General features: G+C 45.2%; 1 protein-coding gene across 2 annotated transcripts in view; it reads right to left on the reverse strand.

The window, feature by feature from the left end:
* Window positions 1-1078: 1078 nt before the first annotated feature.
* LOC133122024 (adhesion G protein-coupled receptor E2-like) overlaps window positions 1079-23408 on the reverse strand; it is a 30304-nt gene continuing 7974 nt past the window's right edge. The window contains exons 2-18 of one of the 2 annotated variants that reach the window (XM_061231682.1): window positions 22200-22280; window positions 21603-21746; window positions 20993-21145; window positions 20205-20336; window positions 18856-18987; window positions 17055-17098; window positions 16794-16895; window positions 16234-16387; window positions 14569-14688; window positions 14018-14208; window positions 13264-13428; window positions 9948-10142; window positions 8986-9203; window positions 8077-8235; window positions 4697-4865; window positions 4332-4436; window positions 1079-3904 (exon numbers count right to left, since the gene is read on the reverse strand). In XM_061231682.1, the coding sequence (XP_061087666.1) occupies window positions 3854-3904; window positions 4332-4436; window positions 4697-4865; window positions 8077-8235; window positions 8986-9203; window positions 9948-10142; window positions 13264-13428; window positions 14018-14208; window positions 14569-14688; window positions 16234-16387; window positions 16794-16895; window positions 17055-17098; window positions 18856-18987; window positions 20205-20336; window positions 20993-21145; window positions 21603-21746; window positions 22200-22280 (2315 nt within the window). In that variant the 3' untranslated portion in view covers window positions 1079-3853. The remainder of the gene's footprint in view (window positions 3905-4331; window positions 4437-4696; window positions 4866-8076; window positions 8236-8985; window positions 9204-9947; window positions 10143-13263; window positions 13429-14017; window positions 14209-14568; window positions 14689-16233; window positions 16388-16793; window positions 16896-17054; window positions 17099-18855; window positions 18988-20204; window positions 20337-20992; window positions 21146-21602; window positions 21747-22199; window positions 22281-23408) is intronic. The other variant, XM_061231683.1, reaches the window with a different exon arrangement.

Genomic DNA, 23408 nt, shown 5'->3' on the forward strand with positions numbered 1-23408 from the left:
TGGCACGAAAACATCCATGCCATTGCACCACCACCATAATCCTGAACCGCTACAGAAGGCATAATGGACCCATGGACTCTGGCTTCTGACAGTACGATCTGCATGTGTTTTCACATTTTAGAGATGTGGTGTTTCAGCAGAGAAGTCAGCATGCGGCTGGTGTCATGTCTTATGCTTGTCATGTCATGTTTCATGTTTAGTTATTGTCTTAGGTATTCTATTGTCATGTCACGTATTATATTAGTCTCGCCACATTTTTATGTTTTATTTCTAGTTACTGCAGGCTCTGAATGAGCTGTGTGATGACTCACTGAGACACGCAGAGTGACCCTTCAGGATAAGGGTCCATGCATTTATCGAGACGAAGAAAGAGGAACGACAGAGAGAAAGAGAGAGGGGGGATAAGGAAGAGGTGAGAGACTGTGAGAGACAGGTAGACAGAGAGAAAGGGAAAGAGAGAAGGAGCAACAGTGCGAGAGAGAGAAAAAGGGGGATAAGGAGGTAGAGAGTGAGAGAGACAGGTATAACACCAAAGAAAAAGAAAGAGAGAGAAGGACGAGTACAGTAGTTACAGTAAGGATCATATTGAGTAGGTATGACCTACTAGATAGACTAGGCAGAAACACACCGCATCAAGGCATGCAGACATGGTAAAGAGGTTCAGTTGTTGTTCTGACCAAACATCAGAATGGGGAATAAATGTGAGCTAAGTGACCGTGACCATGGAATGGCTATTGGTGCCAGGCAGGGTGGTTTGATTATCTCATAAACTGCTGAGTTTACAGATAATTGTGCGGAAAAAAGAGTGGGTGAAAATGGCTTGTTAATGAGAGAGGCCAGACTGACAGGAAGGTGACAGTGACACAAATAAGCACACATTACAACAGTGGTATGCAGAAGAGCATCTCTGAACACACCACACAAGTGGATGGGCTACAGCAGCAGAACACCAATAAGTGAAAAAAGGTCTAATAGATACCTAAAAATGGGGTCACGGAGTGTAAATAATAATATTAATATTAATGCTTTGAACTAAAGACTGGTACTGGTACAGGAAAAAAACAACCAAAATGCAAAGTTTTGTGCAAAGACTTTATGCAAAGCTTATAAAATACAAACTGTAAAAAAATATTAAAATAAAATGTAATAAACAGAATATGAACAAAAAATATCTTCTTTTTGGATCAGGCCACAATAATTTGTACATTTCTTAAGGATACTGACATGGCTGTGCAAATATTTATATGAAATATTTTTACAAACAAATAATCAAGCAATCAGATCATACTACAGTCAAATTGTTCAATAAGCAGATCATGTCATGATTCAATCATTTGACAGTGAACGCATTTCATACATTTGAGGATAAATTAACTAATTATAATGCAGGTCTGCATCTATTGGAAAGAATCTAACTTTTCACATAACTGACGATGTATCGTTCCTCAAAACATAAAATATGTTTCAGGGTGAAGCCATACAAGAACCAACAACCTCACCTGACAACACTCTCGCCTCACACAGCCGGGGGCTTGTGGGCTTTATAAAATATGAAAATGGGGGACAATTTACATGTGGGATCTTGGATTGGTTATCATGGAATCTCTAATGTGGTCGGTTATCGTGGGATAGTAGTTTATGGTGAGATCATTAATGTTAATCATTGGTTATGGTGAGAACTTTATTGTGGTTGTTTATCGTGGCATCTGTATTGTGGTTGGTTATGGTGGGATCTTTATTGTGGTTGGTTATGGTGAGATCTTTAATGTGATTGGTTATCGCCTCAAGTTCCCCGTCACTTTCCCGGCTTTACCTCACGTCGCCAGCTATCCCAACATGCCTTGCGGACGTGAAAGGAACCGGCTCTCATTGAAAATGAAAGGTGATGTCATTGGCTGAGAAATTGGCTGAGGATGTGTGGCTTCACCCTAAGCCTGTGGTGAAAGTGCATTGAAATGCTGGTTTCCGTACATCCTCCACTCCAGTCCAGACTGATAGCAAGCGGGACCCAGGACCGGCCCGGTTCTTTTGGAGTGGACCAGCTTTCACATCAACTGGACCGAGCCTAATGCTGATCAGATTTGAGCATTTTACAAAAATATGACATATATTATATGTTCAAAAAACTCAAATATAGAAACATAAAATGCATACACGCTGTGCAGTTCATGAGGAACTGGGCAGTGGTATAAATTTCTGTCCTTTTAGCTCTGTACACCAGAGCATTGGATTATAAATTAAACAAATCCAGAGTGCTGGTGAGTAGTCACTGACACATCCACATCTGCCTCCTCAGACAGGTCTTAATTCATTATGGCCTGAATTATTTCATCATCAGCTGTAGAGGTCTTCCTTGGTTCACCAGTCAATTTTTACATTACATTATTGGCATTTGGCAGACGCTCATACCAGAGCGACATACAGTTGATTAGACTAAGCAGGAGACAATCCTCCCCTGGAGCAGTGCAGGGTTAAGGGCCTTGCTCAAGGGCCCAACGACTGTACGGATCTTGCTGTGGCTACACCGGGATTAGAACCGCCGACCTTGCGTGTACCCAGTCCTTTACCTTAACCGCTACGCTACAGGCCGCCCCTATTTGCCCACTTGCTACGCAGATCACCCGATATGAATGTAAATACCTGAAATCAAAGGTGACAGTCGGCACCTTAGCCTCATATTCACTGTTGCATTTCAAATCCAATGTGCTGGAGCACAGAGCCAAAGGAACAGAAATTGTACCACTGCCCATACTTATGGACTGCGCTGTACTTGTATACAAACGTACATACATACTTTTTAAGCTTCACACCTACCGCGTATCAGAGGAGAGTTGTTTTTTGAGTTATAGATCAAGTACCTTTCCATCAGAACATGTCCCCACAACACGTACATTGATGCTCACACACACACACACACACACACATACCTGTACACACACACATTCACAGACACACACACACACACACCCACACGCACGCAAAAAACCCAGAAACAGAACAGCTAGTCTCTAGGCAGGGGTTCCCAAACTTTTTTCTGATGTGACACCAATTGAATGTTCACAAATGTACTTGATCCCTATACCCCACAAAATTACATGGCACCATGTACCACCTCCCTGCCTTGTAGCTTTATTATAGTTGGCTTGCTGTGATATTCAACATGTAGTAGCCTACATTCACATATTCTTTTTCTTTTTCTTTTTTATTTCAGGTGACCCCACAATCTACTGTTTGGGAACCCCTGCTCTAGACACACATAATATATATTAAGCTCTCTATATAAAATTATATATTAATAACTATATTAAAATTTTTACTTCAACCTCTCCATTTTGCTCAACGATGTTGCTCAAAATGTTATATAATTACTGAATTCCATCAACCATTGTTTTCAGACACCCTCATCTTACAGTATCTGGTAAAAATAAATTCCTTGCTTCTTTGACATTAAACCATTGCAAGTGAGTTAGGGTTAGGGTTAGGGCTAGAACAGCTTCCAGACCAAGTAATAACAGCCAAGTAGTAAACACTGTTTGTATTCAGCAGAAGTGGAAAATTGTATACGCCTGTCCGTATAATTTACACGCTACACACATTCTTTGCGTGACTTGGGGGTACATCTCTGCACTCACTACAGGTAGGCTGTAGAGCTCATTTTAATCAGTTTTAATCTGCTCTTCTATGGTGAATAGAAGAACCCAGGGTGGAATTCCCCTTGAAAGTACAGGTCTGGTTAGATTTGGTTGCTTGTGTTCAAGGTACAGTTAAAGTGCAGGAAGCTTAATCAACATGCCAGGGGTCATGCCAGGGTCACACAAGGGCAGAAGGCATCATGGGACAGCAGTGGTCCTCCTCAGATCTGTGACTCCCCAGTGTTCTGACCACTCCCCAGTGATCTGGATTCCTGGCAGACAGGAAATCTACCGTCACTCAAAATGAAGTGATTACACCTTTTTTTTAAAAAGATTATTGACAAAAGGCCATACATTTACAAAGTAGCTTCTACTTCTACTCAAAACCTGTGGCCAAATGTTTGTATATAAAAAATGATTGCATGTGTGTGTATTTTTTTTGATGTGTTTGTATGCTTGTGCATGCATACGTGTGTGTGCATGTGTGCATGTGTGTGTGTGTGTGTGTGTGTGTTGCATGTATTTGTGTTTGTATGTGTTTGCGAGTGTGCATGTCTGCATGCATGCCTGGGCGTGTGTGTGTGTGTGTGTGTGCGTGCATGCGTGTGTGTATGTGTTTGTGTGTACATGTGTACACTTTTGTGTGTGTGCGGTTGTGTTTGTGTGTATGTGTGTGTGTCTGTGTGCACGTGTGTGTACCTGGGAGCTGCTGGATGGGTGGCTGCTGCTGAACTCTGAGTACTTCTTCTTCTCAGCCAGATCAGTGCAGATACAGGACAGGAACCTGGCGTACTCCTCCCTCACCTGCAGGGGGCAGCGGGGAGCCACAGTGAGCCACAGCACTTCCCAGCATATCTTCTGTGCACATTCTACAAGCCTCTTACCTCCAACTACTCCCCAGTCAGTCTATACGTGTCACTATATATGACTACATCTGAGTTTGGTTCCTTCCAAGGATTCTCCCAATATGTCTCATATTTCTTTGCCACAGTTGGCTCTGGCAAATCTGTTCATACAAGTGGTTCTTGGTCGGATTTAAGACTACTTCACAGACTCAGTCGCACCTGCTTGGAGAGGAGGCAGTGCATGATGAAGACCAGCGCCCCCTGTAGGCTGTTGAAGATGGTGAACAGGTAAGAGGCGACCAGCGAGCTGCCCTCGAACTGGAAGCAGCCAAAAATCCACATGGATCCCAGCACGCACAGCTGGGCGATGGCAGTGACCGTGAACGCCCTGTAGGGGGAGACAGAGGCATAATTTCACCTTTTACAACAGACTTTTACACAAGGGGCACACCTTGACAGCCACCTTATGGGCCCATCTTTTTTTAAATTACATTATTGGCATTTGGCAGATGCTCTTATCCAGACATACAGTTGATTAGATTAAGCAGGAGACAATCCTCCCCTGGAGCAATGCAGGGTTAAGGGCCTTGCTCAAGGGCCCAATGGCTGGGTGGATCTTATTGCTACACCGGGATTAGAACCACCGACCTTGCATGTCCCAGTCATTTACCTTAACCAATACACTACAGGCAGCCCCTACAAATCCTACTAGCCCCTTTACTAACATCAAGACACAGCCTTGTCATCACAAACAACAAACACAATCAGAAATACCAACACACACCCCCTTCACAAATAACACATACCCTTATCATCACAAACAACAAACACCATCAGAAATACCAACACAAAACCCATTCACAAACAACACATACCCTTACCATTAAAAACAACATATACCCTTACCATTGCAACAATAAACACTCTTGCCATTACAAACATAATCACACACTATTTTCACAAACAATATAATACCCTTATCTTCACAAACAACACACACCTTTACCATCATAAACACCAACACACATTCTCACATTATCACATTGTTGGCATTATCACCTTGATGCCAAGATACAGTACACGCAAACATCTTTACTCACTGCTGCACAGTTCTGTGTTCCTTGTTTTTTAGGAGGTACATTTCTGGAACCTGAGCCCCTTAAAAAGTAGCCTTTCCACCTCAGTGAGATTATTGACCGGTGGTCGGGCTCATTTCAGTCTGGGAGGGGATAAGCTCACAGAGATGTGAATTGGGGTCAGCTGATGGGCAAAAAGGTCTGGGTTTGATGGAGCGTGATACTCTGTCCAAACTCGTCCCATTATCACTCTGCCTGCAGACTAGCGCTCATTTTGCACATTAGCGAGAGTCGCCATTTTGTCCAAAGGCTGTCGCAGAACTGAGTGAGCCAACTCCTTTGATTAAAGTGTATTGTATCGCCCAAGGGCGGCACAGATGGTGCAGTGGGTAGCACTGCCGCCTCACAGCAAGGAGGTCCTGGGTCGAATCCCCGTCGGCCGGGGCCTCTCTGTGCGGAGTTTGCATGTTCTCCCCGTGTTCGTGTGGGTTTCCTCCGGGTACTCTGGTTTCCTCCCACAGTCCAAAGACATGCAGGTTAGAGTCTAAATTGCCCATAGGTATGAGTGTGTGAGTGAATGGTGTGTGTGCCCTGTGATGGACTGGTGACCTGTCCATGGTGTATTCCTGCCTTTCGCCCAATGTATGCTGGGATAGGCTCCAGCCCCCCTGTGACCCTGTTCAGGATAAGCGGGTTAAGATAAAGGATGGATGGATGGATGGATGTATCGCCCAATTAAATTGCGGTAATCATTATTTGTAATGCAAATGTGGCTTCAGTTTTAATTTAATTATTTGACAATAATAAAGCAATAAGACAAATATCCCAGTTAAAAAAAAAAATTGTCAAGGATAACACAATAAAGTCACAGTCTTATTTCCACTGTGGTCCTTGATGTCTAATCAAGGACCACAAAGCAGCTCTCTGTTCCCGACTGTTGAGTGTTACAGATGTATTATTGATGATGATTCGTTCAGTGTGCACAGACCAAAAGGGCATCCCACACCTGCTGCTTTTTTAGGTCACAGGGGGTACTGCTGTTCCTCATACGGTTGGTGGTTCAAGCTGCACAGCCGTTGGGCCCTTGAGCGAGGCCCATCCGGACCCTTAACCCCACATTGCTCCAGGGGGGATTGTCCCCTGCTTAGTCTCATCAACTGTAATTCACTTTGGACACACGTAAGCATCAGTTAAATAACATGTAATGTACTGTCATGTAATGAGTGGTTCGGAGATTAATGGGGGTGACATGGAGATGATGGGGGTGACATGGCTCAGGCAGTAAGAGCAGTTGTCTGGCAGTCGGAGGGTTGCCGGTTCGATCCCCCGCCCGGGCTGTGTCGAAGTGTCCCTGAGCAAGACACCCAACCCCCATTTGCTCCTGATGAGCTGGTCGGCACCCTGCATGGCAGCCAATTGCCGTCGGTGTGTGAGTGTGCGTATGAATGGGTGAATGAGAAGCATCAATTGTACAGCGCTTTGGATAAAGGCGCTATATAAATGCCAACCCATTTACCATTTACCATGAATTTTGGGGGAGTGGCTGGGGTCATGATGCACCCATGCAAACTCCAGAGTCATCCAACTGAAATCCAGTGCACTCAGGTTCTCTGGGACATGGATCGATCCGCATGCCACACCAGAGGGTGAACATGATAAGGGTTAATATAACTGATAAGGGTTCTGTATTTTCAAAACCACTGAAAAAAACAGTTCAAACGAGGACTGCTGTCTGCCGTAATCACAGCTGAATTGTCCGTTATTCTTAAATACAGTGCGCTCCATAATGTTTTGGGTAAAAATATACATATACACTCACCGAGCTCTTAATTAGCAACATCATTTTTTAATAAACCTACTTATTTATGCGATTATCTAATCAGCCAATAGCGTGGCAGCAGTGCAATGCATACAACCATGTACATACAGGTCAGATTCAGTTAATGTTCAATAAGGTGGGGGAAAAATGTGATCTAAGTGACTTTGACTGTGGGATGATTGTTGGTGGCAGACAGGGTGGTTTGAGTATCTCAGAAACAGCTGATCTCCTGGGATTTTCATGAACAACAGGCTCTAGGGTTTTCAAAGCATGGTGCAAAAACAGATGTTTTTGCAGACAGAAGCACTTATTATTGAGAGAGAGCTATAGGCTACAGCAGTCGAAGTAAAAAAAGTCTAATAAATACCTATTTATGAACAGATACCCATATTCTTTCTTGATTTGGCTCTGTACTCCCCAATTTTATATTCAGATCCCCACTGCTCATTTTCATTCTGCTCTGGAGAGAGGCAAAATAACCAAGCACAAACCCACGCACTAAGGGAACTGAAGTATGTCTGGCAGCGGAGTGAAGTCTCATTAAATCTTCCTTGGAGGGATCAAAACAATCATTCCTTGAAGTGCATGTGAGTCGACTGCATAAGACGCTCAACTTTTTCTTTACTGCATCAAGAGCTGACCCAGGTTCACAAACACACACATCCTCTCCGCGCACATGAACACGCATGCGCGCACACACTCACTTGATCTTGCGCAGATTGGTCATGTCCGGGTTGAGGCTGGAGAACTTCTGTGCCAGCTTCCACACGGTGATGATGAAGAAGAAGGCGTTGGTGATGATGATGATGCAGACGGGACCGAAGAAGCTCCAGATGAAACCATTCTCCAGGTTCAGCCAGCAGCTACACACATGATTATTATTATTATTATTATTATTATTATTATTATTATTATTATTATTTATGTTATCATAGAAGCAACATTTCTTTTTTGACACTTAATTTGTTCTCTTCACTGTTAATAATGTGCCTGTTGAATGATGGGGGAGCATTTGCCTCTGTATTGTTGCTTAATTGTACTTATTGTACTACTTCTATTAAAATTAATAGAAGTAGTAGCAGTTGTACTAGACATATCAGCAGCAGCAGCAGCAGTAGTAGTAGCAGTAGCAATAGTATCAGTCCCAGGAGAAGCAGAAGCAGACAAAATAATAATAGTATTAGTAATAGTTGTACTAGATGTAACAGCAACAGCAGCAGCAGTAGTAGTAGCAGTAGCAATAGTATTAGTCCCAGGAGAAGCAGAAGCCGACAAAATAATAATAGTATTAGTAGTAGTTGTACTAGATGTAACAGCAACAGCAGCAGCAGTAGTAGTAGCAGTAGCAATAGTATTAGTCCCAGGAGAAGCAGAAGCCGACAAAATAATAATAGTATTAGTAGTAGTTGTACTAGATGTAACAGCAACAGCAGCAGCAGTAGTAGTAGCAGTAGCAATAGTATTAGTCCCAGGAGAAGCAGAAGCAGACAAAATAATAATAGTATTAGTAGTAGTTGTACTAGATGTAACAGCAACAGCAGCAGTAGTAGTAGTAGTAGTGTTAGTACTAGCAGCAGCAATTGTATTAGTAGAGCTAGCAGGGCGTCCCTTACTGCCGGTCCGTGCCGTATCCATGCGCGTTGGCCAAGGCGGAGATGGTGACGATCACCGCGGGAACGCCGTATCCGACGGCGACCATGATGAGGGGCCGGAGTGTGGTGTTGAACACCAGCACCACCATGCGGTACAGCTGCACTCCCTCCAGGAACATCCAGCAGAACGCCGCCAGGAAGAAGTAATGCAGGAGCCCCGCCACAATACCACAGCCCACCTGAGAGAGGGAGAGGCAGGGGGGGACCGTGGGAGAGAGTCACGGGGAAATCACACGTTTACTCCCAGGAAGACACGCAAGGAGCCTACATTTTTACGTGTAGAAACTCACAGAATTATGAACTCACACATGCATGTGCGTGCGCACACATGCGCTGATATACAGTACTCATACGCACACACATAAACCGACAGACAGAGGGAGAGATAGACAGACAGACAGACAGATATAGACAGACAGAGAGACAGAGGGAGAGACAGGTAGACAGAGAAACGGACAAAGAGACAAAGGGAAAGGCAGACAGAGGGAGAGACAGAGAGACAGTGGGAGAGGCAGAAGGAGAGACAGACAGAAGGAGAGACAGAGAGATAAACAGACAGACAGAGGGAGAGGGAGAGAGATTGACAGACAGAGAGACAGAGAGACATACAGACAGAGGGAGAGACCGAGAGACAGACAGAGGGAGAGATAGACAGACAGACAGACAGACAGAGAGACAGAGGGAGAGACAGAGAGACAGGCAGACAGAGAAACGGACGAGAGACAAAGGGAGAGGCAGACAGAGGGAGAGACAGGCAGAGAGACAGACAGACAGAAGGAGAGACAGAGAGATAAACAGAGACAGAGGGAGAGACAGAGAGACAGACAGACAGATAGAGAGACAGACAGAGAGACAGAGAGACAGACAGAGGGAGAGATAGACAGACAGACAGACAGACAGACAGACGGGGAGGAGACACAGACCCTGTTCTCGGTGCGGGAGATGCCGGCGAGGAAGATGAGGTCGGCGATGAAGAGGCAGATGCACAGGTGCAGGTGGATGGTGTTGCGGGTGCCCTGGATGGACCGGCAGAAGCAGAAGGTGGCGATGCAGAGCAGCAGACACACCAGAGACAGCGACAGCCCCACCCACGTGATCAGCTGCAGCTGGAACGTGTCCTGGCAACGCAAACATCCATCCACCCGCTCAATGCTGCTTAATGCACGCAAAAAAAAAACCTACATCTGTCATCCATCACAAACTTTGTCATCAAAAAAATATAAAATATATTTTAGGGGGTTTTCTCTGCTGTAAAACATAGTGGCGGGTCATTTTTGTCCCTAAAGACAACACAAGGGTTGAAAACTAAAAGTGAAGTAAGATAAAAGGGTCATTTGTGAAGGAGGGGTTCATAAATGAACAGATACAAATGGTAATCTCTTCTTACTGAGAGGGAGGGCCACCCACATTTGTCATATAAAACACAGTGATGAGTACCATAATCGTCCCTGTAATAAATCTCAGTGCGGAATGATAAACAGCATCTAGAGGCTGAAGCTGCATTTATATATACAGTAAATGACATCCCCATAATCAAGGACAGAAAGAAAATTTGATTCAATTAAGTTCCTTCCGATGAAGATAGGGAAGCAAGATCTGTTCCTATATAAGAAGCCAAGCTTCTTTTTTCTTTTTTTTACCTGCTTATTTATGTGGAACATAAAAGTGATTTTACGATAAATCCAGTCGCCAAAGTATTCTTAATGGGGGACTCTTTCAATAGCAGCACCATCTACAGTGTTTATCGGGAGATAAACACTCAATCAAATTGTTTTGTTTGGGTAAAGAGTATGCACTTCATTTCATTACTATTTAAAACAAGTTTACGATTTGTGAGTGCCATTTGCAAAGCAACAAAAGTATGCTGCAGATTTTTAACCGCCATAGAGGCATAGAGTGGAAGAAGCAACACAGAACTGCACCATCTGCATAAATATGAATATTACAGACACTGAAAAATGTAACAATGGCATTAATTAAGGGTAAGGGTAAACAGCACTTGACCCTTGAGGAACACCCTTTGACAAATGTAGCATGGCTGCCAGTATAGCTGCCAACACAACAACTTTTCAAACAGGCAATTAGAATGTTCTTAACTGAACCTTCTAATGTAACGACATTGACAAAAACATTGACTTGGAACTTTGAAACATTTCACACTAATCAGTTGAAATGTGGTGGGAGTCTTACGCACTCCTGTTAGTTGGCTCTGTCACAACAGATTTGATCTGGGCTACAGGTGCCTGCAGGTGACATATCTAACATTCTAAATCAGTTCCTCTGTTACATAGTTACTGTTCTCCAACGGTGACCATTGCTAGACCTGCACAGGAGCGGACTGCCTTATAACACCTTCATAAGGGGTTCATAGAGCACGTGGTCACGCCTGTGGCTCTCTGTGTGTAAAACGCGTCAGGTAAAAGGCACTGCTCACCTTCATTAACATGACATAACACCTTCATAAAGGGCTTATAGACACACCTGCGGCTCTCTGTGTGTAATACTCCTCAGGTAAAAGGCACTGCTAACCTTCATTACCATGACAGAACACCTTCATAAAGGGCTTATAGACAAACCTGCGGCTCTCTGTGTGTAATACTCCTCAGGTAAAAGGCACTGCTCACCTTCATTAACATGACATAACACCTTCATAAAGGGCTTATAGACACACCTGCGGCTCTCTGTGTGTAATACTCCTCAGCTAAAAGGCACTGCTCACCTTCATTAACATGACATAACACCTTCATAAAGGGCTCATAGACACACCAGCGGCTCTCTGTGTGTAATACTCCTCAGGTAAAAGGCACTGCTCACCTTCATTAACATGACATAACACCTTCTTAAAGGGCTTATAGACACACCTGCGGCTCTCTGTGTGTAATACTCCTCAGCTAAAAGGCACTGCTCACCTTCATTACCATGACATAACACCTTCATAAAGGGCTTATAGACACACCTGCGGCTCCCTGTGTGTAATACTCCTCAGCTAAAAGGCACTGCTCACCTTCATTAACATGACATAACACCTTCATAAAGGGCTTATAGACACACCTGCGGCTCTCTGTGTGTAATACTCCTCAGCTAAAAGGCACTGCTCACCTTCATTACCATGACATAACACCTTCATAAAGGGCTTATAGACACACCTGCGGCTCTCTGTGTGTAATACTCCTCAGCTAAAAGGCACTGCTCACCTTCATTAACATGACATAACACCTTCATAAAGGGCTTATAGACACACCTGCGGCTCTCTGTGTGTAATACTCCTCAGGTAAAAGGCACTGCTCACCTTCATTAACATGACATAACACCTTCATAAAGGGCTCATAGACACACCTGCGGCTCTCTGTGTGTAATACTCCTCAGCTAAAAGGCACTGCTCACCTTCATTACCATGACATAACACCTTCATAAAGGGCTTATAGACACACCTGTGGCTCTCTGTGTGTAATACTCCTCAGGTAAAAGGCACTGCTCACCTTCATTAACATGACATAACACCTTCATAAAGGGCTTATAGACACACCTGCGGCTCCCTGTGTGTAATACTCCTCAGCTAAAAGGCACTGCTCACCTTCATTACCATGACATAACACCTTCATAAAGGGCTTATAGACACACCTGCGGCTCCCTGTGTGTAATACTCCTCAGCTAAAAGGCACTGCTAACCTTCATTAACATGACATAACACCTTCATAAAGGGCTTATAGACACACCTGCGGCTCTCTGTGTGTAATACTCCTCAGCTAAAAGGCACTGCTCACCTTCATTAACATGACATAACACCTTCATAAAGGGCTTATAGACACACCTGCGGCTCTCTGTGTGTAATACTCCTCAGCTAAAAGGCACTGCTCACCTTCATTAACATGACATAACACCTTCATAAAGGGCTTATAGACACACCTGCGGCTCCCTGTGTGTAATACTCCTCAGCTAAAAGGCACTGCTCACCTTCATTACCATGACATAACACCTTCATAAAGGGCTTATAGACACACCTGCGGCTCTCTGTGTGTAATACTCCTCAGGTAAAAGGCACTGCTAACCTTCATTACCATGACAGAACACCTTCATAAAGGGCTTATAGACACACCTGCGGCTCCCTGTGTGTAATACTCCTCAGCTAAAAGGCACTGCTCACCTTCATTACCATGACAGAACACCTTCATAAAGGGCTTATAGACACACCTGCGGCTCCCTGTGCGTAATACTCCTCAGCTAAAAGGCACTGCTCACCTTCATGTCATAAAGGGACATCAGAACGGCGAAGCTGCTCAGGTGGGTGCAGGAGCACGTGGTGTGTGTGGCACTCGACTTCACCCTCCTGCAGCCCTGCGTGGACCACATCTCCTTCCCGCTCCGCGTGTCCCAGAACACGCATGTGTGATTCATGTCTCGGGACTAAGCGGGAGAGAGACAGAGAGACAGAGAGAGAGAGAGAGAGGGAGAGAGAGAGAGAACATGCATGTGTGGTTCATGTCACGCACATACACGAACACACATACTGAGCTTAATCCTGAGTTTCTATACATCAGGCAGCTACAGCGAATATCCAGCTCAATTATAAATGATGAGTTCCACCCTCTGCACGGTGAATTCCGGCTTCTCCCTTCTGGGTGTAGACTTGCCGTCCCAAAGTGCAGAACTAAGCGCTATAGAAATAGCTTTGTTCCAGCAGCCATTATTGAGTGGAACAAGTCAGAGCGCTGATAAGCTTTCCACTGTCTGATGCGTCTATTCTGCGTTGTATTTACCGATCCACTGGAGGATTGGAACCCCCGAGCACTTTTTGCACCCTGCACTTTATACGCTTGTTGTATTTTATGTGTTTTAAAGTATTGTGTGACTCTCTCTGCAAACAAATTTACCTACGGGTACAAATAAAGTAACTTGAACTTGACCTTGAACACACACACATGCACACACACACCTGTGTAAACCATGTGTGGTAATTGGTTGGTTATACCTGTGTGGCCTGGGCCAGTCTCACCTGCAGGTGGGAGAAGGTGAAGGTGACGGGTTTGTCCAGGTGTTCTGTTGCCGGGTTGCTGACAATAGCGGTCACCACCTTGGAGTTGATCTGGAAGTGGTGACCCTTGTGCGCATCATCAGACTTGGGGAAGGAGTGGTTGGTGACGGCCTCTAAGCCCTTATAGCTCACCAGGGAGACCATAGAAAAACCTGCGGCACAAGAAAGCAGTTGTCTGAACAGCTCACACTGACTAGGGATCGAGGGAAGCTGAGCTGCCTGATGTCCGTTTCCTGCTTATTCGGTTATTAACATAAACTAAGATCTACAGCTATAAAATGAGATCCTGTTATAAATGAAGCTATAATCAATTTCAATTTCTTTAACTTTATTTAAGGAAAGTGATGGTGGTGATGATGATGTTAGAGTAGTGATGATGATGATGATGATGATGATGATAATGATGTTGATGATGATGATGATGCTAATGATGTTTATGATGATGATGATGATAGAATAGTGATGATGATGATGATGATAGCGTAGTGATGATGATGATGATGATGACGTACCTGGGTATGAGCCGTTCCCCGTAGCGCTCTCCCAGTGGATGTCCAGTCTTGCGTGTTCGGTGGCAACGCTGGTGAGCCCCTGTGGCGGAGTTCTGCCTCTCCACACCCGCAGCTCCGCCTCTGCAGGGAAAACACACTCCTTACATTAATAACACACACACACACACACGCACACACACATAAACACGCCTGTGTCACACACCCACACGCACACACACATGCACACACAACGGTGTCTCACACACACATAAACACACGCCTGTGTCACACACCCACACGCACACACACATGCACACACAACGGTGTCTCACACACACATAAACACACGCCTGTGTCACACACCCACACGCACACACACATGCACACACAACGGTGTCTCACACACACATAAACACACGCCTTTGTCACACACCCACACGCACACACACATGCACACACAACGGTGTCTCACACACACATAAACACACAACTGTGTCACACACCCACACGCACACACACATGCACACACAACGGTGTCTCACACACACATAAACACACGCCTGTGTCACACACCCACACACACACACACACATGCACACACAACGGTGTCTCACACACACATAAACACACGCCTATGTCACATACATACACCCAAACACACACCTGTGTCACACACACACACACACACACACACACATATGCACATGCACACACATACACAGGAACAATACACAAACCTGTGTAAGGCATGTGGGCCGATGGTTATGTGTGTCATATCATGCTTGTCAGTGTGGTCATATGCTCAGTGTGTACCTGTGTGTGGGGTCAGTGTGTGCCTGTGTGTGGGGTCAGAGTGTACCAGTGTGTGGGGTCAGAGTGTGCCTGTGTGTGGGATCAGTGTGTAACTGTGTGGGGACAGAGTGTACCTGTGTGTGGAGTCAGTGTGTGCCTGTGTGTGGGGTCAGTATGTGCCTGTGTGTGGGGTCAGTGTGTGCCTGTGTGTGGGGTCAGTGTGTGCCTGTGTGTGGGGTCAGTGTGTGCCTGTGTGTGGGGTCAGTGTGTACCTGTGTGGGGACAGTGTGTGCCTGTGTGTGGGGTCAGAGTGTGCCTGTGTGTGGGATCAGTGTGTAACTGTGTGGGGACAGAGTGTACCAGTGTGTGGGGTCAGTGTGTGCCTGTGTGTGGGGTCAGTATGTGCCTGTGTGTGGGGTCAGTGTGTGCCTGTGTGTGGGGTCAGTGTGTGCCTGTGTGTGGGGTCAGTGTGTACCTGTGTGGGGACAGTGTGTGCCTGTGCGTGGGGTCAGAGTGTGCCTGTGTGTGGGATCAGTGTGTAACTGTGTGGGGACAGAGTGTACCAGTGTGTGGGGTCAGTGTGTGCCTGTGTGTGGGGTCAGTATGTGCCTGTGTGTGGGGTCAGTGTGTGCCTGTGTGTGGGGTCAGTGTGTGACTGTGTGTGGGGTCAGTGTGCACCTGTGTGGGGACAGTGTGTGCCTTTGTGTGGGGTCACTGTGCCTGTGTGTGGGGTCAGTGTGTGCCTGTGTGTGGGGTCAGTGTGCACCTGTGTGGGGACAGTGTGTGCCTGTGTGTGGGGTCACTGTGCCTGTGTGTGGGGTCAGTGTGTGCCTGTGTGTGGGGTCAGTGTGTGCCTGTGTGTGGGGTCAGTGTGTGTCTGTATGGGGTCAGTACCTGTGAGTTTAGTCTCTATCGTGGTGTTGGGCTGTCTCATTTGAGGGCCGATCAGCCTCATGGCGGTCTCCATGGAGAGCAGCAGGGCACTCACATCATGGTTGCTCTTTGGTGGCCCGTCCGACATGATGTCATCTGTCTTAGTGAAGAGTTTCTACAGAGGGGGGGGGGGGGGGAGAGAAAGAAAGAGAGAGGGAGAGAGAGAGGGGGGAGAGGGAGAGAAAGAGAGAGAAGGGGAAGAGAGTGGGGTGGGGGGAGAGAGGGGGGGAGGGATGGGAGGGGAATGAGGGGAGAGAGGGAGAGAGAGGGAGAGAGAGGTATTATTGAAATGTGTACGTGTGTGTGTGCGTGCACGCTCATATATATCAGAGTATTATTATGTTTTTTGGGATTTTTTTGTTTATTCAGTAGGTCAGGAGGGTTGTGCAGTTATGTAGGTCATTGAGGTTGTGTAGATCTGTAGGTCATTGAAGGTCAGCATGGATCTGTAGTTGTGGAGGTCAGTATCGATCTGCGGCTCTGTGGGTCAGTACTCTGTGGGTCTGTAGACCGGTCTGTACCTCTAATAGCGTCTCTCCATTCAGCTGCGCTGATCCACCAGCTTCCAGCTCCAAACAGCTGTTTCTCATTAGAGACACAATATACTTCAGACCTGTAAAACCCTGAGAGAGAGAGAGAGAGAGAGAGAGAGAGAGAGAGAGAGAGAGAGAGAGAGAGAGAGAGAGAGAGAGAGAGAGAGAGAGAGAGAGAGAGAGTGGTGTGTCACATCCAGAACAGTGTGATGGTGAGTGGGGAGTCAGGTGTATAAGCAAGACCCTTACCTGTTCAGGTGCAACTGTGGCTTGATACATGTCACAATTCAGCTCTGAGGGGGGAACAGAGAGGTATAAAGATTTTTATGACACTGAGTTCAGCCTTGATTTGATTCCCCCCACCTTTCTGAAACCAGCATGAACACCTGCGCTGTATTGTGGATATTACAGAATCGGCCAAACTGCTGACAGGTCCTCTGGTTATTTCAAACCTGCATCAGAAATAATGTGACTCTTCAGATGCTTCAGAAGTTTGAGATTATATTACAGGCATCAGAAAAATGAGTCTAATTAGACACTAGGTACCTGACAGTTAAGTTATACATTATTAACCCCGTAGGATCATTACTACACTACATTTGGCCCATCCGTAACTGCTTAGGAGAAGCTAGTGCCTTGGTCCAGGGCACTGGCAGGAGTGTACCAGAGGACCCAGAGTAAACCCAAATGAACACAAGGAGAACATACATACTCCACCCAGAGAACATACATACTCCACCCAGAGAACATGCAAACTCCACCCAGAGAACATGCAAACTCCACCCACAGAACATACATACTCCACCCAGAGAACATACATGCTCCACCCTGAGAACATACATACTCCATCTTGAGAACAGACAAACTCCACCCAGAGAACATACATACTCCACCCAGAGAACATATATACTCCACCCTGAGAACAGACAAACTCCACCCAGAGAACATACATACTCCACCCAGAGAACATACATACTCCACCCTGAGAACAGACAAACTCCAACCAGAGAACATGCAAACTCCACCCAGAGAACATACATACTCCACCCTGAGAACAGACAAACTCCACCCAGAGAACATGCATACTCCGCCCTGAGAACATGCAAACTCCACCCACAGAACATACATACTCCACCCTGAGAACATACATACTCCACCCTGAGAACATACATACTCCACCTTGAGAACAGACAAACTCCACCCAGAGAACATGCAAACTCCACCCAGAGAACATACATACTCCACCCAGAGAACATACATACTCCACCCTGAGAACAGACAAACTCCACCCTGAGAACATACATACTCCACCCTGAGAACAGACAAACTCCACCCAGAGAACATACATACTCCACCCTGAGAACAGACAAACTCCACCCAGAGAACATGCAACCTCCACCCAGAGAACATACATACTCCACCCTGAGAACAGACAAACTCCACCCAGAGAACATGCAAACTCCACCCAGAGAACATACATACTCCACCCTGAGAACAGACAAACTCCACCCTGAGAACATACATACTCCACCCTGAGAACAGACAAACTCCATCCAGAGAACATACATACTCCACCCTGAGAACAGACAAACTCCACCCAGAGAACATGCAAACTCCACCCACAGAACATACATACTCCACCCTGAGAACATACATACTCCACCCTGAGAACATACATACTCCACCTTGAGAACAGACAAACTCCACCCAGAGAACATGCAACCTCCACCCAGAGAACATACATACTCCACCCAGAGAACATACATACTCCACCCTGAGAACAGACAAACTCCACCCAGAGAACATGCAAACTCCACCCTGAGAACATACATACTCCACCCTGAGAACAGACAAACTCCACCCTGAGAACATACATACTCCACCCTGAGAACAGACAAACTCCACCCAGAGAACATACATACTCCACCCTGAGAACATACAAACTCCACCCAGAGAACATACATACTCCACCCTGAGAACATGTGTACTCCACGAAGAGAGGACCTGTGCCAGGGCCCAAACCAGGGCTCAAATCAAAGAAGCCACTCACCTACGCATCTTCCCTGGGCGTAGCCGTAGTTACTGTAACCATGGCTGCACGTGCAGGTGTAGCTGCCCTCGATGTTGCCACATGACCCCCTTTCTCCACAGAGTGTGGCATCAGTCAAGCATTCGTCTACATCTGAGAGAGACAGATAGGTGGGGAAAAGAGGACTCAAACCCTCAACATATCCAATACAGGGGATAACCTTTGACCCTTTACGGTGCAAGAAAATATAGTTCTTAACTCTACATTCAGATGCTGATGTAACAAATCACTACTGGTTACTGAAAGCAATGGACTTCTAGAACACTCAACAACAAAAAAAATCCTACTCTTCAAAGGGTTTATCCTGCCTGCGAAAGGATCCCTGTAACAAGCCACCAAACTGGGTCCAGTGAGGCGTAAACAGAACATGCATCACTCAAATTTAGGCAGATACATACAGATACATACAAGTTACCCTTTATTTTACCAGGCATTTCAATTAAGATCAAATTTGTATTTGAAATGAGAGGCTGTTGAGGGTGAGAGATAGAGTAAAATGGGTAGAACAGGAGGTTAAAAGGACAAGGCTAAAGAGCAAGCTTCATTAAGGCAGGAGAGAGAGAGAGAGAGAGATCTTGCTGCAATGTGACTTGAGAATGAGAATGGACATGCTTCACTAAACTTGGTGTGAGTGGACATGCTTCATGAAGTCTTTGGGAGAAAGTCTTGCTGCACTTAAGGTGTGGGAGAATGGGATGGCAGGCTTGCTTCTCGCTAAGTTACAGGTTAGCGGGCGGAGCATGCTTCAGTCATGCTGCCTTCACATGGATCGTGGTAGACGGTAGAACAGCACTTTTGGAACGGTATTAGAAAAAAGGCAGGATGGCATGGCAGCAAATACAGCATACATTGCTATGGGGATTTTGCTCAGGAATCGCCCGGTAATACAGGCAGTTTCCAATATGGAGAGGGAAAGAACGATCGAGTTTGAATTATCGATGTTGGGGGACAAAATTACACATTTTTTTTACAAGATTTAGTTTTCTATATCCATTTCATTAATTTGTGACCAAATGTTTTGTATTTAGAACAACTTCAAACACAGAATACACATTTCAACATCGATTTTGCGTTGTGCTGTGTTGTGTCACATCAGCTTTGGAATTCTGTTGAATACAATTTTAAAAAGTTCAATAATTTTAAACTTCAACAGCAAGTGTCGTCTAAGAGGCCGTCGATGGAGTACTTTTCCGTCCTAATCACGTTTTTATCATTGGGCTCTCTTCCTCTATACTGCCATCTACCGTCTACCATGATGCGTCTGATCGCAGCATGCGAGGTACTGAGAGACCCGGGGTCACACTCGTTACCTGAGCAAGGTGCGTGGCTGTCCCCATGGTTACTAAAGCCAGCCTCACAGGTGCAGGTGTATCCACCAGGTGAGTTTGTGCAGGTTCCGTTCCTGCCGCAGACCGGACGAGCTCTCCCACACTCATCCTCGTCTGCAGTGGGCAAGCAACCTGTCAATCACTCTCTCCCTGCCGCCAATCACCCAGTTGGGCCTGTCAATCACTCTCTCCCAGCTGCCAATCATCTAGTCAGGTCTGTCAATCATTCTCCTGCAGTGGTCAATCAGTCATCTCTGGCCTTCTCATTATTTGTACAGGTTGTGTTTGCGATCAATATATGTAAATGTCCGGTCTGAATAAAGGATTGACATGGATGAACTGAAAAATAATGACTGAACAGCGAAAGGTACATAAAACACACGGCGACAAACACAGAAGCACCAACTACGCATATACAACACACAGGTGCTAGCCAGGTTAGCTAAAGGCAACAGAGCAAACTAGCCTCCCTTGACAGTGTGTGTATGTGTGCTGCAACTGGAGTTAGTGCTTACAAAGCTAGACTGACCGAGCGCTCAGTCAGAAATGCGATTGCTAGTTTTTAATCAAATTCTGCCTGCACCACGGCACTTTTTTTTACTGTTTTCAAGCTGTTTTAACATATTTCACATTTGGCAACCCTATCTCTCACCCGAATAGTCTGAGAGGGGAGGGCCTTCTCCCCAAGACACGCTCTCACGTTCCTCCATCTCCTCCATGCCTGCTGTGTGTTCCAGTGCAGTTTAAAGGGGTGCCCATGGGAGGTGTACCTGTGCAGGTGACTCCATTGGCTGGTTGAAAAACTCTCTCCCCAGTGCTGGAGATGTATCCCTCAGAGCAGGTGCAGTTGTAGGAGCCAACGATGTTCTGGCAGGAGGCCTTAGCCCCGCAGATACCAGGCCTCTCTAAGCACTCGTTTATATCTGAGGACCAGGAAGGGGACACGCGTTACCGTGGAAACACACTTATTCTTCAAAACCCTGTCCGATCTGTAGCATGCTGGAACACAATGTAAATGTTAACTACATTTTGGATATAAAATGTTCCAAAAGAGGATTTCACTGATTTTCTTCCAGAACATGGGCAAAGATATATAGAATAATGGGAATAATTCATTATCTAATGAACATCCCATGAATTAACATGGTTTACCCAGTAAAATAACATGTTTCATGCAATTTATCATTAATATATACATCCCCCTGGCAACATTTTTAGCATAATTTTGTAGTGTACTTGTTATTACTATTAAGTAATTTGTATATATACAATTATTCGCACGTATATACATTTTCAGGATTCAACACTAGCATACACATTTATTTATCTATCTCTTACACACACACATGCATGCACACTCATGCAGTCACGAGTTCTTACCATGACATGCTCCTTCCACGCCAGTGTACGTCGTGGAGTTTGAATGGACGTGGAAGCCGGGATGACACTTACAGAAGTAGCTGCCTATGGTGTTGAAGCATCTGGCGTCCTTGCCACAGACAGGGTCAATGCATTCATTCACGTCTGCAGGGAAACAGGAGAGTGGAAGAGGCTGCATCCCACTATCTCTCTTATAGTCACACTACCCCTATTACAGTCACACTACCCCTATTACAGTCACACCATCTCTCTTACAGTCACACTATCTCTATTACAGTCACACTACCTCTCCTACAGTCACACTATCTCTCTTACAGTCACACTATCTCTCTTACAGTCAACAATCTCAACAATCATTCCACAATCAAGTCACTTAGATTACTTTCCCTCCCCATTCTGACATTTGCTCTGAAAAACAGCTGAACCTCTTGACCATGTCTGCCACATGATTGGCTGATGAAATATTTGCATTAACAAGCTAGTCTACAGGTCGACCCAATGAAGTGCTCAATGAGTATATATATGATGTGTTGAAGTACCCAATGAAAATATAATGTTAGATAATAATGATAATAAAAAGTTAAAGAAGCAACATACCAGTGCAATTGTCGCCATGCGTTTCCCAGCCAACTGTACATGGAGTTAATGCGATTTTTCCAGGCAGGAGGAGCAGCAGACCTGCAGGGGAGGATTATGGGTATTATCACAGATTCCTGAGAGTACAGTTGACAGACTCCAGTGTCTGCTGGTTTTTTTTTGGTTGTCCTCTGCACCAGTGGTTTATTCTAGGAGATTAATTATAGGCGATTCTTCAGGGTGAGTTCGGTTAGCAGAACCAGAGGGCACAAACAAAAATCGGCAGAGGAGAAATTCAGTACAGATTTTAGGAAGTATTTTTTCACAGTGCTCAATGTGTGGAATAGCTTGCCGGTACAGAAACTCTGGGTGTTTTCATGACCAGGCTTGATACGGTGTTAGATACTATTTAGCTTTTCGGCAAACGAGGCAGTAGGTACACTTAGGTTAGGAAAAGGCGAGCATTGCGGGGCTGAATGGCCTGTTCTCGCCATCACCTTATGTTATGTTAGGTTATTCGAGTCATTGTTTGGCTAAAGAATCCACACACCCTGTTCTCAATGCCCTAATTGACAGCTGATTGAAAGGTAACCACAAAAACCATCTTCGTTGGGCCTTCCATACTTCACTGGTGAAATGAAGGAGTCTACCAGCAAGGTCCTCCTGGTGCTGTACGGCAGTTTTACTGCTACGCTTTTTCAAATGTTTTTTTCAAAACCCAAAATCAGTGTCCTATGACTCCATTGCCTTCTATAGATCCAGTCGAAAATGCGTCATTGGCATGTAGGCAGAGCTGTCGTAAAGAATTGCACTTTTAGCAAAATAAACTCAGGAAATTGTATCCAATTGCATCTCTGCAACCCGCCCCCCTCACCCTTGATAACATTCATAAGATCATAAGTTTTGCCTCAAAGGCAAAATATTTTTTTCCATGGGATTTCCTTGCTGATTTCAAAAAATTTTGGTTGTATTGATTTACATTTCCAGCTCTTTCCTATTCCATTGTGTTCTTTGATGTTCCTCTTTTCTGCGATTGACGATTCAACGACGAGCCCTCCCGTATCTTTTGTATTTTTGGCTAAGACCACATGACTTCACAAGAGTGAAAAGTTTTTTTAAATTTTATTTATGAAACGAATGGTTCAAATACAGCCTAAATACAGACAAATTCAGCAGTAAAGAGACAGAAACTACACTACAAAGAACAAAGTTGCCCATTTGGTTGGACCT

This window comes from Conger conger, chromosome 2 (assembly GCF_963514075.1).
Source record: "Conger conger chromosome 2, fConCon1.1, whole genome shotgun sequence".
NCBI classification, from domain to species: Eukaryota; Metazoa; Chordata; class Actinopteri; order Anguilliformes; family Congridae; genus Conger; species Conger conger.